Source organism: Acipenser ruthenus, chromosome 5 (assembly GCF_902713425.1).
Source record: "Acipenser ruthenus chromosome 5, fAciRut3.2 maternal haplotype, whole genome shotgun sequence".
Lineage (NCBI taxonomy): Eukaryota > Metazoa > Chordata > Actinopteri > Acipenseriformes > Acipenseridae > Acipenser > Acipenser ruthenus.
Genome location: NC_081193.1, coordinates 7683904 through 7701341, shown reverse-complemented (window position 1 = coordinate 7701341; position 17438 = coordinate 7683904). Strand labels below are relative to the sequence as shown.

The 17438-nt window shown below is 39.0% G+C and overlaps 1 protein-coding gene across 2 annotated transcripts in view; it reads left to right on the top strand.

Annotated features, from left to right (window-relative positions):
• The first annotated feature begins 2860 nt into the window (after nucleotides 1-2860).
• LOC117402925 (peroxidasin-like) overlaps nucleotides 2861-17438 on the top strand; it is a 63695-nt gene continuing 49117 nt past the window's right edge. For both annotated transcript variants that reach the window (XM_034921165.2, XM_034004598.3), the window contains exon 1: nucleotides 2861-3154. In XM_034921165.2, the coding sequence (XP_034777056.2) occupies nucleotides 2973-3154 (182 nt within the window). In that variant the 5' untranslated portion in view covers nucleotides 2861-2972. The remainder of the gene's footprint in view (nucleotides 3155-17438) is intronic.

The window sequence follows — 17438 nt, the reverse complement described above, 5'->3', positions numbered from 1 at the left end:
GGGGACGATGATGGAGGGATGCAATGTGGTTTCTGGGGCCGATGATGGGGGGATGCAAAGTGATTTCTGGGGCCGATGACTCTGAGGGATGCAATGTGGTTTCTGGGGCCGATGACTCTGGGGGATGCAATGTGGTTTCTGGGGGCCGATGGCTCTGGGGGATGCAATGTGGTTTCTGGGGACGATGATGGGGGGATGCAATGTGGTTTCTGGGGACGATGATGGGGGGATGCAATGTGGTTTCTGGGGGCCGATGATGGGGGGATGCAATGTGGTTTCTGGGGCCGATGACTCTGGGGGATGCAATGTGGTTTCTGGGGCCGATGACTCTGGGGGATGCAATGTGGTTTCTGGGGACGATGATGGGGGGATGCAATGTGGTTTCTGGGGCCGATGATGGAGGGATGCAATGTGGTTTCTGGGGCCGATGGCTCTGAGGGATGCAATGTGGTTTCTGGGGCCGATGATGGAGGGATGCAATGTGGTTTCTGGGGCCGATGGCTCTGGGGGATGCAAGGTGGTTTCTGGGGCCGATGGCTCTGGGGGATGCAATGTGGTTTCTGGGGCCGATGGCTCTGGGGGATGCAATGTGGTTTCTGGGGCCGATGGCTCTGAGGGATGCAATGTGGTTTCTGGGGCCGATGGCTCTGAGGGATGCAATGTGGTTTCTGGGGCCGATGATGGGGGGATGCAATGTGGTTTCTGGGGCCGATGATGGGGGGATGCAAAGTGATTTCTGGGGCCGATGACTCTGAGGGATGCAATGTGGTTTCTGGGGCCGATGACTCTGAGGGATGCAATGTGGTTTCTGGGGCCGATGACTCTGAGGGATGCAATGTGGTTTCTGGGGACGATGACTCTGGGGGATGCAAGGTGGTTTCTGGGGGCCGATGACTCTGAGGGATGCAATGTGGTTTCTGGGGGCCGATGACTCTGAGGGATGCAATGTGGTTTCTGGGGCCGATGACTCTGAGGGATGCAAGGTGGTTTCTGGGGCCGATGACTCTGGGGGATGCAATGTGGTTTCTGGGGCCGATGACTCTGGGGGATGCAATGTGGTTTCTGGGGCCGATGATGGGGGTGTGCAAAGTGATTTCTGGGGACGATGACTCTGAGGGATGCAATGTGGTTTCTGGGGGCCGATGATGGGGGGATGCAATGTGGTTTCTGGGGCCGATGACTCTGAGGGATGCAATGTGGTTTCTGGGGGCCGATGACTCTGGGGGATGCAAGGTGGTTTCTGGGGCCGATGATGGGGGGATGCAATGTGGTTTCTGGGGCCGATGATGGAGGGATGCAATGTGGTTTCTGGGGCCGATGATGGGGGTGTGCAAAGTGATTTCTGGGGACGATGACTCTGGGGGATGCAATGTGGTTTCTGGGGCCGATGACTCTGGGGGATGCAAGGTGGTTTCTGGGGGCCGATGACTCTGGGGGCTGCAGCACATTTGTCTTGACATTAGTTACATTAATGCTGGCCTACAAGTGTATTCAAAATATATACACATGCAAAACCAGCAGAGGGCAGCAACAGATAAAAAAATCAAGTGGTTTGATCTGCAGCAATGGAATCAGAACAGATGTTGGGATTTTCATTGGAAATCATATACTTGTATATCTATAACTATAACCTGTAGAATACAGTTTGGAGGCAGCACAGATTCTACAACAAACCTAGCAGCACAAATTCTACAACACACCTAGCAGAATATACTGTGATATATATATATATATATATATATATATATATATATATATATATATATATATATATATATATATATATATATATATGAAGAAAATTCACAACATCCTTTTAAAATAATGCAAGATTTGAGGGCATCAGTCAGTATTAATCTCAGCTTTGTAAGGACCAGCAGGCAAACACCCATAGGAACGAAAACTACCAATCTGAAAATAACATGGTGTTTAAATGACTGTTTATGTGAGGTAACTACAGAATGAATCCAAATACAAGTTGGAAAGCTTTTATCAGAGAATTGACTGGGATCTCTTGAAAACAATAATTACAGTCCCATCATACTTCAACACTGTCTTAAAACACTACAAACGATCTTAGCATTCATTTCCTGCTAACATTCCTATAATCTATTTGTGTTCTTTTGTAAGGTTTACCGACATATATCAGAATTCCAAACAACGAGCCCATCATTGATATGCCCACGCTGTGAATTAGCTAAATAAGTCTGAACCGCATACATACGTTTTGCCATTTTCTGCGGCCTACTAGAAACGAGTTCGGGATCGACTGGTCCAACGCAATCGACGTCCTGTGCACACGAGAGTTTAGTTATTTGACCTGATCAACGTTCTAACGTTCTAACATCTTATCCTACTGTATCAATGTGATGATTGTTCAATATACTCAACATTATATCCAATACAATAGTTGTATTATTATTTTACTTATTTGACTGCTGGTTTGACAGCACTGATTAGCACTATCACCTAATGTTAAATTTTAGGCAAAGTACTCCCAGATTAGTGGTAATTGGGGTCTGTGGAACCAGCCACGAATGTTGTGGCATGTATGCAGTATGGAGTTGTAGTATTAACAACAGCCCGTGTTCAATATTTTGATTTTTTTAAACTTGGACCCTGTGAAAACTATGGCATAGTACACTGGAGTAAGCTAGTTCAAAGTTAGCTGGAATTTCATATAGATTGCTAGGGAAACCTACCTTTACACTAAACAATATATTTCCTCCACACTGATTGGCAACTATAGTTTGTAACTAACATTTCTTTTTGAAAGGAAAACAATTCAGGCTGGGTTTTTTGATTGGCTACTTTCCCCGTCAAACAGAATTTGTAACACTGCCCTAGTTCTCAGGCGGAGGGGGTTGCAGAATGATTTGGGAATGCCTTCCCAGCGCCACAGTTTCGGATGTTAGTTAGTCAGTGAGCTGAGTTGGAGGCAGTGTGGTTTCAGCGCGGCTGACACGCTCACAATGGCGCTCCGGTTGGCCAATTCTTTTTTCCCGTTATTATTAATTGGAGTGTTTCTCCTCGCATCTAACCCGCAGCCCGTCCTGTCGTGCCCCAGCCGTTGCTTATGTTTTCGTACCACCGTCAGATGCATGCATTTAATGCTGGAATCAGTACCTGCTGTGTCTCCTCAAACGACTATCCTGTAAGTATTTGCGAGAGAAAGCGGTGTGTTTTCGAGGGGTGGGGTACGGGGCGACAGAACCGAAGTCTTTTTAAAAGTGTGTTGCACTCGTTTTTGAATAATCGTCTTTCGTTTTGGCATGACAACACCACATTTAATACATTGTCCAAAAAATTGCATCTCTGTTGTTTTTTTTAATTTGCTCGATACGTGAATAGTTATAGCCTAGTGTTGCATGTAAAATAAATACACACGTTTAATGTACTTTATATTCTATGCAGTTTGTTTTAGGCAACACAGTAAAACGCAGGTAACCGTGTTGTTGCTGTTCTGCATCCTTTTTCCACAATCAATGGGAGGCTTTGATTTCAGTTGTGGGTTTAAGTGTCTTTTAAAACTCTGCAGATGAAGTTACATAAAATGCAAATAAATTGCTACTCGTCAAGGCTTGTTGTATTTAGGAAATCCTAGACACATCTATGTGCAGAGCACACAAAGAAGGAACGGAGAAGGGGACGACTGACTCGGTATTAAACAAAGGATGGTTTCGGGTTTGCAAAGTAATCGATTTTTAAATGAGTGGGATGCTCCGCTAAGATGATACAGTACAAGTAAAACTAGACTTGGGCTACATCTTTTAAAACAACAACACAAGAGGTTATTCTACGATCTGTAATTTGATTATATGTATAAATACATAACTGGAAATGTTCTGATCTTTGCATATAGTTTAAATTAAACGAAAAAAACAAACAAATGCAGGCTTTTTCAGTTTGTGTATATTTACAAACGTTTGTGGTGAGTATTTTTATATATATATGTAATTTTTTTTTTTTTAGGGGAAATATGTGGTTCGTTTATGTTGTATTTAGGAATGTTTAAAACGCACTTTTCCTTATATATCACTGCTTGGGTTTGCGTGCGTGTGTGGCATATATATATATATATATTTAAAATTCTTTCAGATTTGGTTGCACAGTTTAAAACGACCACCTGTCTGCCTTCGCTGAAGGATCATGTTGCACGCATGGTGACTGCTGTCATTCTATTTAGAGTGCGAGTTTAATGACAAAAGAAAACACAACTTTCAAGAGTGTCGAGTGTCCTGCACTACATCAGCCTAGTTCACACAGTGCAATCATTGTGTGCAGGTGCTACAAATCTAGTAAAACTTTACAGTATGTGAAAATGTATAAAAACAGCTCGTATACAGTATAAGCCAATTCTTAAGATTGCGTGTATTGAACAATACATCAAATACGTTTTCCTAAATATTTTGTTTTGCCTAGCCTACCCTATATTTTTTCATGAAACCAAAGAAATATTATTTTTGGCCAAAGTCACCCATATGTTTTCAACACTTAATGGTAAATTGTAACCCTGACCTCAGTCAGTAGGTACACCACTCTGAATAGCTGATATAGGGGGTTGAACCAGTCTAAAGGTTACCCTTCCTTCAAGAGGTATTGTGTGCTCCCCTGTATTCTCTGTGTGAATTACGTTTTCATTACCATAGCTGTAACTGTGTACAGTGAAACAAAAGTCCTGAAGGAGGTAAAGCCAAATTAAATTCCAGGATACTGAGATGAATAGATGCATTATTCTCAGGTGTACCAGTAGGTCTGTTGGGGTCCTGGGCAGGCCATGCAGTGTAAAAGGAAGACAGGAGTGGTGTTAAGTCAACAGCTCTTAATTGTTACCCATTCTGGAGTCCTCTGCATTCTCATTTATATTTTAATATAGCCTCACATGTCAGCCTTTCTAAGTAAAGAGAGACAGTACAGGTGTAACATAATTTTAGCAATGTGATCCAAACAATACAGCTTTGAGTGTTACAGTATTGATCTTATTTGTAGCTTAAGTACAACAAGTAGCAGTAAAGAACTGTTAATATCCTTAACTGCAACAGACTGTAACACCCTCTGTATCCAAGCCACTGAAATGTTGCTTAATGCCCTAGGCCAGCGATGCCAGGAGTCATAAATAACATGGGCACAGAGTAGATTGCATTCCTTCCACTGAGTCGCCTGGTTATTTCCTTATCCAAGAAAAAACTGTTTTACGCCTGACTTGGAAACTGCCGGTAAATGGAGCGAGGTCAGACATTCCATTTTGGAGTCTGCTCTTAATGGTTTTCACATAGCACACTCACAGAACCTACATTTCCAGTCTTTTTTTTGGCACTATGCTTACAAGCTTCCTTGATCCAGGTCAGAATATGAGATGGATCCTGAGCTCTAATAGAACATTCTATAATGCTGCCATCGCTGTATCACACTGTTTTGCTACATTGAAATGGGAGAGTATTTATGCAGAAATGTTTTTATTTTGAACTTGTCATTCTTTTATTTATTTTGGTCATCTATAGTGCTTCATTAAGAATGCACATATTATACAGTAATATAGCTAATACAGTGTTTGTTTGCTTAGAATAACAGATATTGAGGGTCTGAATTTTTGCATTGCAAAATGGTGCTAATGTGTTGCAACAATTTTTTTGAGGGGGGATACTTTTTTATTTTTTTTTAAATCTAGAAAAATGTTAGCAGTGTTTCAGTAATACAGAGGTTAGCTGGGGGAAATGTTAGCACTGTTTCAGTAATACAGAGGTTAGCTGGGGGAAATGTTAGCACTGTTTCAGTAATACAGAGGTTAGCTGGGGGAAATGTTAGCACTGTTTCAGTAATACAGAGGTTAGCTGGGGGAAATGTTAGCACTGTTTCAGTAATACAGAGGTTAGCTGGGGGAAATGTTAGCACTGTTTCATGTTTTGCATACCTGGAGTTTGCCTGCTGTTTCAAAATGAATGAGGCTGGTTTCCTTAATAATGGGCTATTGACAGCAAACACAATTCAAATATTAGATTAATTGAACTGTGTTCATTCAATTCTAAACCTGTGTGCTCTTGTTCCATGTAAAGCATTCAGACTGCTGGGAGCACCAAAAAAAAGCATTTATTCAGGGCATACTTGACTAAAAAGCAAAGCTATAAAAACATACAGTAATCATTGCATGAGTCTTGTGTGTGTGTGTGTGTATTGAGTTGAGTTAAAATTAGTTGATTAAGAGTCTGTATAAATAGCCATTCGAAAAGACATGATATTAATTAACGCAAGAACTGCAAAAGATACGACCATGCCCCGCTTGAGTAGTGAAGATTGCCTGGTTGCTATCAGCATGATTGAAGATGGCCTGTCTGTGAGAGAAGTTGCCTGGAGAATGAGATGTTCTGCTTCAACAATCAGCAGATTAGTCCAAAGAAACCAGGAAACCGGCTCGGTGAGGGACAGGCCACGTCCTGGAAGGCAGAGGGTCACCACACCGGCCCAGAACCGTCATGCTGACTGTTGCATTGTTCAAGCCAACTGGTGGGGCGGTGGAACTGTGATGATGTGGGGAGGAATCTCGTTTAACACAAGAACGCCTTTGGTGCAGATTGAGGGCAACTTTACTGCTCAGCAATACATTGATGAAGTCCTTGAGGCAACAGTTTTCCGTTCCTGCAAGCCAATCCGGAAGTGTTGATTTTCCAGCAGGACAATGCAAGACCACACAGTGCCAGGACTACAATTGCACAACTTCAAGAAAACAATGTCGAGGTCATGCCGTGGCCAGCCTTTTCTCCTGACCTGAGTCCAATAGAACATCTGTGGGACCAAATCCCCAGTGTCATCCACAGGAGACAACCGCAACCAGCCAACCTTTGGCAGCTGGCTGCAGCTGCACAGGAAGAGTGGTGGAACATCCCACAGCAGTCTGTCCAGAGGCTGATCAGGTCTATGCGTCAACGCTGCCAGGATTGTGTTAATGCTCAGCGAGGTCATACCCGATACTAACTTTGTAATGTTTTCATTTTGACAGTGTGTCACGTTTTATACTGAAAACTTACCATGATTCTTTGATTTGTATTTTTGTTCACATTTTCTGTGATTTTGTTTGATATCTATGTTTAAAATATTTGATTAAATCCATTAGACCAGAGTGTTGTGTTTCTTTTGTGTGTCATTGTGTGTGTATTATATATTTGTATATATGTGTGTGTGTGTGTGTGTATATATATTTCCGCTAGTGAATTAGGTCACCGTTATATCCATGTCTGGCTAAATTATACCAGCTTTTACTGTTTCTAAACATTTCTAAATTAATAAATATAAATAGTATTATTTAATAAAAATATATCTTGTGTATTTCTATATACTTTACTTATAATAGATTAGGGGTGTGCAATATAAACAGCCGTGATCTACAGTACATTTGTTTTAACGTTAAAAGGAATGGCTCATTGAATGAATGAATAAATAAATAAATAAATAGAAGGACATTTTCGGTTATGGAAATCCAAGAAGTCATAAAAAAACCCTGACATTTATACCTAAACCAGATACCACTGGGATAACAGCTGAAAATGTAATGAAGAAAAACAAAAAGAATAAAGACTTCCATGTCGCCCAATCAAAAGAGTGAACTGTTCCAAAAAAGCTTATGACTGCACAAGGACTCCAAGTCTGTTTTTCCAGATGGGGAGGGAGGAGAGTCATGGAATGCTGGAATTGTTAGACACTCTTAGCAGATGTGAACTCTCTTTAAATCAGAAGCTGTCCATTGTTCACATAGAAGAAAGGAGCACGTAAACAATCTGACCACTTTAGAACTGATATTATTTAAAAAGGTGGAATTAAACAATTTAAACAACTTTAATACCTAATATATACATATAGAAAGAGAATAGAAAATTAGTTGTAGCCTGAATGTGCTTATGTAGAGTATTGTCAGTTAAAACAACAAACCTTTCTTCTTGTAACTTTCCAATTACTGGGTTTTCACAGAAACTGCAAAGTTTAACCATGCCTTTGGGGAATTTTCCTTGGCTGGGAAACTGGGCATAATGGATGTTATACCCTTCATAACTTATTTGTCATTTACATTGCAGTTTGACTGAGGCAGACTGCCGCTCCACAAGTCAATTCATAGTTCAGTCTGGCTTTTGGTAGTGGTAGTAATTTTTTACTTATTTAACTTTTTCATTATGATGGTTGGAAACACTCTTGATCAAACAGAGCCACTGTGTTAACTATTAAGAGGTCACGATGACCCTCTATTAAAAGGTCACGGTGACTCTTTAGCCCCGCCCCCTACTTGAGTCCCACTGCAAGACACTTAAGCAAATTGTGTAAATATTCTTTAAATAGAAAAGTGCACTGATTTCTACTTGTGGACACAGGTGGCTCCTGGAAATGACTGCTTGCCTGAAAACAGGACTTTAGTATTTAAAGTGAAACATGAAGGTGGTGATATATTGTGACATTATTCTCACAGCCCCTTCCCCATGTTACAGTATGCCAGTTAGATATTTAGTGCCTGTGCATTCTTTGTCTTGTGGGGTTTTTTTTGTTTGTTTTTTTACCCATGGGTGTCTGGTTCTAGTGACTAAGCCACTGCCTGTCCCTAGAGCAAGGGTGGGCACTCCAGGTGACTTCATGACTGGGATTGGTTAACCCTGTCCTTAATGGCGCTGTCAGCAGTTTTAACAGTAATCTACTTCAAGGAAAGTTGTGCTTTATTTACCAAGCATATTATACCCAACTGTAGAAACTGTTAACCTCTACCTGCCATTTGAGGTCTGACAGAATAAAACAAGCAGTATTTCAATGAGTTTGAAGATAGCTGCTGATCAGAGCTTCCTGTAGCATGTGGAACATTATCATGTCCTGGAAGCACAGCCCCTGACAGTAACTAATAACACACAGGCCTTACTTGGGGCCAGTCACTGGAGACAAGAGAGGGATTTACAATCCAAGACAACCTCTCCCTTTTTCAATGTTTTTATCATCCCCAGCTCTTGGACAGTATACTGAAGAATAGTGTGTATGTATGTCTGTACATATCTATCTCAACTTTTTGTATATAGCTTGAACCCCTTGTCCAGCTGTGATGAAAGTAGATATTGAGCGTGTCACATCTATTAATTTATGTGGAGCTGGAATTTTTTGTTTTTACAGCTGAGGGGGATGGAATGAATGGCACTGGCATGCCTGTTCAATTCCCTTTATTACATGTACATGCCTGGACTGTGTCACTAACAGTGAGTTTAATTGAGAAGCTAAAGTCAAGTGATTTGAGCTAGAGATATGGAGAGTGAAAAGGAGCCAAGCTGCATTTAATGCCCTGAGGATACTGTGTTTTTTATTGTTGTGTTTGAAATTGTGATTTAAAGTGGCAAGTACAAATGAAAGCAGTGTCTTTAGGATGTAAAAAAAGAACTGCCATTGTGTGGAATTTGCTGCAGTCAGGCTTTCATTCTTTGTGGTATTGTGGAATGTAAAGCCAGAAATCCCTAAAGCTTTGTGATTCACGCTAGCAGGTTCAGGGTAGATACCTGTTAAAAGGAAAAATCATTGCCCCTTCCTGTCGTTGTAGAATGCACAAGATGTTGTTGTTTTATTATTATTATTATTTTGTTGTTGTCTTGGTTGTTACTTAAACTATTTAATTGTTTAATTACAGTGGTGCTACATAGTGTTTGTAATAGCAAGGCTTCTTATAATTTTGAGAATAAGTACAATATTTGAGTGTTTAGAATATTAACCATATCCATTTTGTGTAAATAGAAAGATGTGTTAAAACATTTACATTTTGCAACTCCAACAGCATTTCTGTTTTGTGTGTTTTTTTTTCTTTTTTTTTTTTTTTTTTTTTAAACTATATATAGTACCGGGTTATCAATAAGTGGGTTTTCATACAGCATGCATTAAAAAAAAAAAAAAAAAAAAAGTATCTTAAAGCTACAGAACGCTGTGGTATCATCACGTTTAGATCACTATTGTGAATACTCTTTCAGTACAGGATCAGTTCACTTGATTTGGGATGCAGGTGTTTGAAGACTGAGAGGCTTCACTACCAGGCTCATTTGTATTTCAGACCTGGAAGCCTTTGGGACCTTAGAACAATGTTCTGTCCTTTCCCATATCCTCAGGAGGTCAGAAAACACTGTAAAAAAATAGCAGTCCATTCAGAAATAGCTGTGAAGTCAATGGAGGAAAAGTGAGAGAATAATAAAAAGGGCTAAGGTGCATGGGAATGAAGTCCAAACATAACAGTGCAGAGCTCTAGTGCAATCGCTGTTCATTTACTCAAGATCCTCAATACAGCCAGGCTGCTAATGATTTAATGGAACCACTGAGATTAGTCCCATTGTTAATGGAACAGGATCCGTGACTGGAAATGATTCAAAGAGTAGTACTGCTCTAGTGGGATGCATGCTCATCTATGTCTTTTTTTTATAGCAGAACTTGAGAGTATAGAATCTGGGATTATATGGAAGACATTTTTTTGTAGATATTGGGGAAATTGGGTATAGCAGTGGAAGTGCCTTTTGACTTCCACTCAGAGTAGTACCCAAACCTGACCATGTTTGTGTTCTGTGCTCTGTTCTGTCTCCAAGCAGCCTAACGAAGTACTGAGTGAAACCAGTATCGCTGTGTTCACAATGAGTTGAGATTCATTTTTTTCTCTTGATGTAGTGCTTTTAAAAGAGGCTGTGTCTGCATTTTTGTTTTTTCAGTCCGTCCTTGTGATCATCACTGCATTCGAGTCATTCCCTCTGAGTGGCTTCTTGTCCAGTGTTGGAATGCTGGTCAGACCATGTGTCACTGAAACCAAATTGGTGGGGGGAGGAAAAAACTATACAAAATTATAGCTGGTTGGTTTCATGTACTAACAACAGGATGACAGTCTAACCTGACCCCCACCCCCAAAGGAACTGATCCAGGCAGTGTGTTTATGTGCTATTGACATTCGGATGCTGACTGCATGGAGTTCAATACAGCTGCCTTTGTGGACTTCCTATGCACTGTTTGTTTTGAATTAATTGTGCGTCATGTTTTGCAATTGTGTGTGTTTTTTGTTTTGTTTTTTATCTTATTACCTGCTGGGCTTGACCTTGTGGCAACAATGAGGTAGACGCATGCTGTGCAGATGTGTTTGCTGGATGTTGTTGCGTCTGTACTTGTCGTCTTCTATTGTGCAGAGTTGAGCCGTTGGGGGTGGGGGCTGGTGGTTTTCGAATTCCCTAATTCAGCACTCAAACGTGCACAAATCTACAATTAGAATTGACACAATGGAGGAATGGTTCTGAATGTGTTTACTGTTCTCAGATTTACAAGATGAGATTGCTAATAACCTTACTAGGCAAGCAAGGCAAAATGTGTCAAAGTTCATTATACTGAACAAAGTTCCAGAGCTATTCAAAAGAAAAATATGAAAGCATAAAAAGTATTATTATAAACCACCTTTACAGCGTACTGGGCTCAATACAACACAGGGTTAAATGTGAAAAAAAAAAAAAAAAAATAGAGGTTCATTTTTAGTTTGTTAAAATTAGGGGTGTGCATCGATATGAAAATTGTATGTCGATATCGTGCACGTATTTCAATATCGATAATATCGAAGTCTTCCAAAAAACAGAAAAATATAATAACACAATTGCAATATAAAACATATACATATAGACGTTAACAGATATTACATAAGGAAAGCAACTTTAACGTTTCACAATATCCATGGAGAAAAACAAGGTCTTGTTATATTGTTTACTATATATATATATATATATATATATATATATATATATATATATATATATGTGTGTGTGTGTGTGTGTGTATATGTATATATATATATATATATATATATAATATGTATGTATGTATGTATGTATGTGTGTATGTATGTATGTATGTGTGTTCCGGTAAGAGATTGGCCAGTGAGAGGAAAGAGGTGAAGCAATGGGAGGAGAGCATACAAGAGAGGGTACACAGGTTATGAAATGTATTATCGATACAGAATGATATCGATATCCTATCAAAATATAGGTATTGGTACCCACTCCTAGTTCAAATGTAATTGTATCCCATGTAAAGGAGTTCAGGTAGTATCTCCTTTAACTCTCCAATCTTGTTCTGTATGAACAGTCTTGTTTGCTGCATGAAAGAAAATATGTTTTGTATCTTAAAAGCAATCAGCAAACTCATAAACTGGAATTTATACAAATAACAACCAACAGGTAATCGAAACATTAGATAACAGTGATCTCCAGATACTGTTGGTGAAGTGGGGGTGCGGCATGATTTTCTGGCTGTTTTTAAATGTCTCATTTTAAAGGTTTACTGAAATGGAGTACAGATGAGCCACTGTTTTCTTTCTATGTATGATGCCCTGGCGATGGATACATGGATCAGAATCTGTTTGTTTTAGTACCCGTAGAAGGGATTTGTCCTCTAATGTTTGTACCACAGGCTTTGAATGTGGTTGTAAAGTATCGCCAGTGACTTGTGGGCAGTCTTGTTATAAATTCTCTGAGAACGTGCAACAGTTGTTTGGTTTTAAAATTATTTGGAGGTTTTACCATAGGTTGTTGTGGGCAGAAGTCAAATTATTTTTCATTAGAAGTAAATTCCTAATACCCATTCCCCAGGGACAGGTGTTGTTTTCTGTACTCCTGTCAAAATACCTACTATCTACAATATAATGTAACAGAAACCATATGGAAGCCAGTGTTTGGTAGAAATGCTTTAGATGGCCTTTAATCCACCAGGGGTTTCTCTCAAGTGGTGAACTATTACAAGTTTTGGCACAGCAGCATTTATACCTGTACTAGGGAGCTTTCTAAAAGCCAAACGTGCACAGTAAACTAGAGCACTGTGTGTGTGTGAGATATATATATATATATATATATATGTATATATATAAATAAAATGTATGTAATTTGCTTTTGTTGGCAAAACCTAACAACTTCACAATCTTGATTTTTCCCAAAATAACTTGCATGCAGCTGTGACTTTGACACTGGAATTAGAGTCTTGTTGAAAGAGCCGGCAGACAGTGCTTTTGGAATGCAAGTTTGTAAGTCAAATCCTGTGTTGCACACAAAAGGTTGTGATACCAAAGGAAACTTTTGGAGCAGAAGTAATGAACTGTCTAAAACACCAGTTGCAGTTTATAAAGGCTGATTAAAAAAGATCTATAGCTGGACATTTGTAATATGTAGAAACAAATGACAGCTACTGCATATGGTATTGCTATAAGAAAAAATCTGCTGGGATGATTTGACACAGATGTACAAGTTAATATGTTGTGTGTAGGGTGTCTTATTTTATCAGTGATGTCACCTCGAACAGTTTGGGAGAGGATCGCAAAGAGGTTCTGGCTGCTCAAACCGTGAAAAACCACATTTCATATACAGTAAGAGACTCCCTACATATGATGTATTCACTTATTGTAAATCACACAAATGAAGATTGTACTCAGGAACTTTTGTAAAACATAACTTTTATACTCCCCTTCTCCTGTTTGTGGAATGGTTCAGTCCCAAATCAGAAACATGTGTTTTTAAAAGCAATGTTGGTAATCTTTTCTTCAGAGGTAGTCAAGTTCATAAAGCTTTAAGTGCAAAGTTAATACGGTGATCCATTTTACAAAAGGTACCAGGTATGTGTTTTTTTTTTTTTTTCAAACATTGCAATTAAGTAGGGTTTCTTTGCACAGGATAATATGTACTGGAATTTTGGCAAATACTTAACTGTCATTGGTTGATTTTGGATATATGATACCCTTAATCCTGCCTGCATGGGCAGAAAAGCAGTTGCCATGGGGATTAAAGTCAGCTGTGCTGGAGAAGAGTCCAGCTTTGCCAGGCCCATAGAAACTCAGCCTGCTGTGCTACTGAGGCCCTCTGGCACATGAAAATGGGCAGCATTCATTTAAAAAAAAAGGAAAATACTAGACGGTTAAATTTTTTTATGAAAAAGGCCTTGTTTTAGGTAGACGTGATGTCATATATAAGTGGCTCAGAAAGAGTTTCGTTTCGCCTGAAATAAACTCTTACTGCTCAATTGGAGAAAATAAGGGACAAAAGGAAGTGAGTGTTGCTTAATGCAGCATGAAGTCATGCTGGCATGTTCCTGATGTACTATCACTGGAAAGTAGAGGTTTAAGAATGTAGTTGATTGCAGGATAGCCATGAAATACATTCCTAACAAATCTTTACTGTACATTCTAACAGGTCTTGTATTACTGTATTGAGCGAGGTAGCATTTTAAGATGCTTTTAGTAAATGTGCCATAGAGCTTGTCGCCAAATACCCTCAAACCTACACATGGTTAAACATATAATATAGAAAAGTTTAGAAATTAAGACCTGGTTCTGATTTCTATTTATTATTATCTTGGACCAATCATGTCCAGGCTTCGTCCTCCTGCAGACGGAAAGCCTGTGTTGCCCCAGCATGCCTCAGTGGAATTCTGTAGGGATAATGTTACAGGGCTGCCGGAGCTGAGGCTTTTGTTAATGCTGGTCCTGTCATCTGCTGCCCTGCTTCTGTACATAGCAGCACACCTTATGGCTTCAGCTATGGTCCCTTTGGGGAAAAAAAAGTTAAGGTACCAGATTAGGATTAGTGTGTGTTTTATGTTTTCCCAATTGTGTTCAAGTTTTGAATGTGTATATGTACTTGTTGTTTACAGCTTCATTGAATTAAATTCAACCAATATAATGTATTCTGTTAGTTACTATTATGCCAGCCAATCAAAACTGTTGTGCAGATTCATAATGGGTGCATTGGTCACAGAATAAACTGGCACTGATTTGAAAATAGCAAAAAAAATATATAGTTGTAATTAATAAATGCAACAGCCAAGGTGATTTTTTGTTTTGTTTTGTTAGCATTGTCTGTGTAAACAAAGAATGACTGTATTATATGTTCACATATTTACATACCCATGTATCACACAAACATTTCTGAATTACATTTATTGGAAAGAATGTGGCTGCTATGAATACAAAAAACAGTATGCTTAATATGAATACAAAACTAGATTACTATGAATACAAAAACAGTGTGCTTAATATGAATACAAAACTAGATTACTATGAATACAAAAACAGTGTGCTTAATATGAATACAAAACTAGATTAGTATGATTCCAAAAACAGTGTGCTTAATATTAATACAAAACTAGATTACTATGAATACAAAAACAGTGTGCTTAATATTAATACAAAACTAGATTACTATGAATACAAAAACAGTGTGCTTAATATGAATACAAAACTAGATTACTATGAATACAAAAACAGTGTGCTTAATATTAATACAAAACTAGATTACTATGAATACAAAAACAGTGTGCTTAATATGAATACAAAACTAGATTACTATGAAGACATGTTATAACGTGTCTATGACCACTGTTTATTTCGGGTCAAAAAACAAACAACGTTTAACTTGAACTGTTATTTGGCATCCTTTGTTTTGTAGTTAATTCACTGGGGTAAAGTAAGCCCTACATAACTTATTCTTTACTCCTGGGATATTTTTGTAAGGTCTTGCTGTAAAATAAAGGCATACACAAAGGGCCACGGCCACGCCCCCTTGCCCCTGCTGCCATGCTGTCTCTGCCTGCGTTCAGAGCAAGAGAATGGCTTTTGTTACTTTTTTGAAAAAAAATATATACAGTACTGTGCAAAAGTTTTAGGCAGGTGTGAAAAAATGCTGTAAAGTAAGAATGCTTTCAAAAATAGACATGTTAATAGTTTATATTTGTCAATTAACAAAATGCAAAGTGAGTGAACAGAAGAAAAATCTACATCAAATCAATATTTGGTGTGACCACCCTTTGCCTTCAAAACAGCATCAATTCTTCTAGGTACACTTGCACACAGTTTTTGAAGGAACTCGGCAGGTAGGTTGGCCCAAACATCTTGGAGAACTGAACCACAGTTCTTCTGTGGATTTAGGCAGCCTCAGTTGCTTCTCTCTCTTCATGTAATCCCAGACAGACTCAATGATGTTGAGATCAGGGCTCTGTGGGGGCCATACCATCACTTCCAGGACTCCTTGTTCTTCTTTACGCTAAAGATAGTTCTTAATGACTTTTGCTGTATGTTTGGGGTTGTTGTCATGCTGCAGAATAAATTTGGGGCCAATCAGATGCCTCCCTGATGGTATTGCATGATGGATAAGTATCTGCCTGTACTTCTCAGCATTGAGGAGACCATTAATTCTGACCAAATCCCCAACTCCATTTGCAGAAATGCAGCCCCAAACTTGCAAGGAACCATGTAATACAACACAACACACCCACAAAGCTCTACACAAACTACTATTTACACAATGCCCCCTTCTCCTCCACCCACTGATCCTGGGTATATTGATGCTGTTTTGAAGGCAAAGGGTGGTCACACCAAATATGGATTTGATTTAGATTTTTCTTCTGTTCACTCACTTTGCATTTAGTTAATTGATAAATATAATCTATTAACATGTCTATTTTTTAAAGCATTCTTACTTTACAGCATTTTTTCACACCTGCCTAAAACTTTTGCACAGTACTGTATATATATTTAAATTGAGTGAATCTGTGAACATGAATATCCTGTGTTTGTCCCAGTGCATTTAAATGTGTGTGTGTGTGTGTCATATTATATATATATATATATATATATATATATATATATATATATATATATATATATATATATAATTATACAGCTCTGGAAAAAATTAAGAGACCACTGCAAAATTATCAGTTTCTCAGGTTTTACTATTTATAGGTATGTGTTTGGGTAAAATGAACATTTTTGTTTTATTCTATAAACTACTGACAACATTTCTCCCAAATTCCAAATAAAAATATTGTCATTTAGAGCACTTATTTGCAGAAAATGACAACTGGTCAAAATAACAAAAAAGATGCAGTGTTGTCAGACCTCGAATAATGCAAAGAAAATAAGTTCATATTCATTTTTAAACAACACAATACTAATGTTTTAACTTAGGAAGAGTTCAGAAATCAATATTTGGTGGAATAACCTTGATTTTCAAGCATAGCTTTCATGCGTCTTGGCATGCTCTCCACCAGTCTTTCACATTGATGTTGGGTGACTTTATGCCACTCCTGGCGCAAAAATTCAAGCAACTCGGCTTTGTTTGATGGCTTGTGACCATCCATCTTCCTCTTGATCACATTCCAGAGGTTTTTAATGGGGTTCAGGTCTGGAGATTGGGCTGGCCATGACAGGGTCTTGATCTGGTGGTCCTCCATCCACACCTTGATTGACCTGGCTGTGTGGCATGGAGCATTGTCCTGCTGGAAAAACCAATCCTCAGAGTTGGGGAACACTGTCAGAGCAGAAGGAAGCAAGTTTTCTTCCAGGACAACCTTGTACTTGGCTTGATTCATGCCAAAGCTGCCCGATTCCAGCCTTGCTGAAGCACCCCCAGATCATCACCGATCCTCCACCACATTTC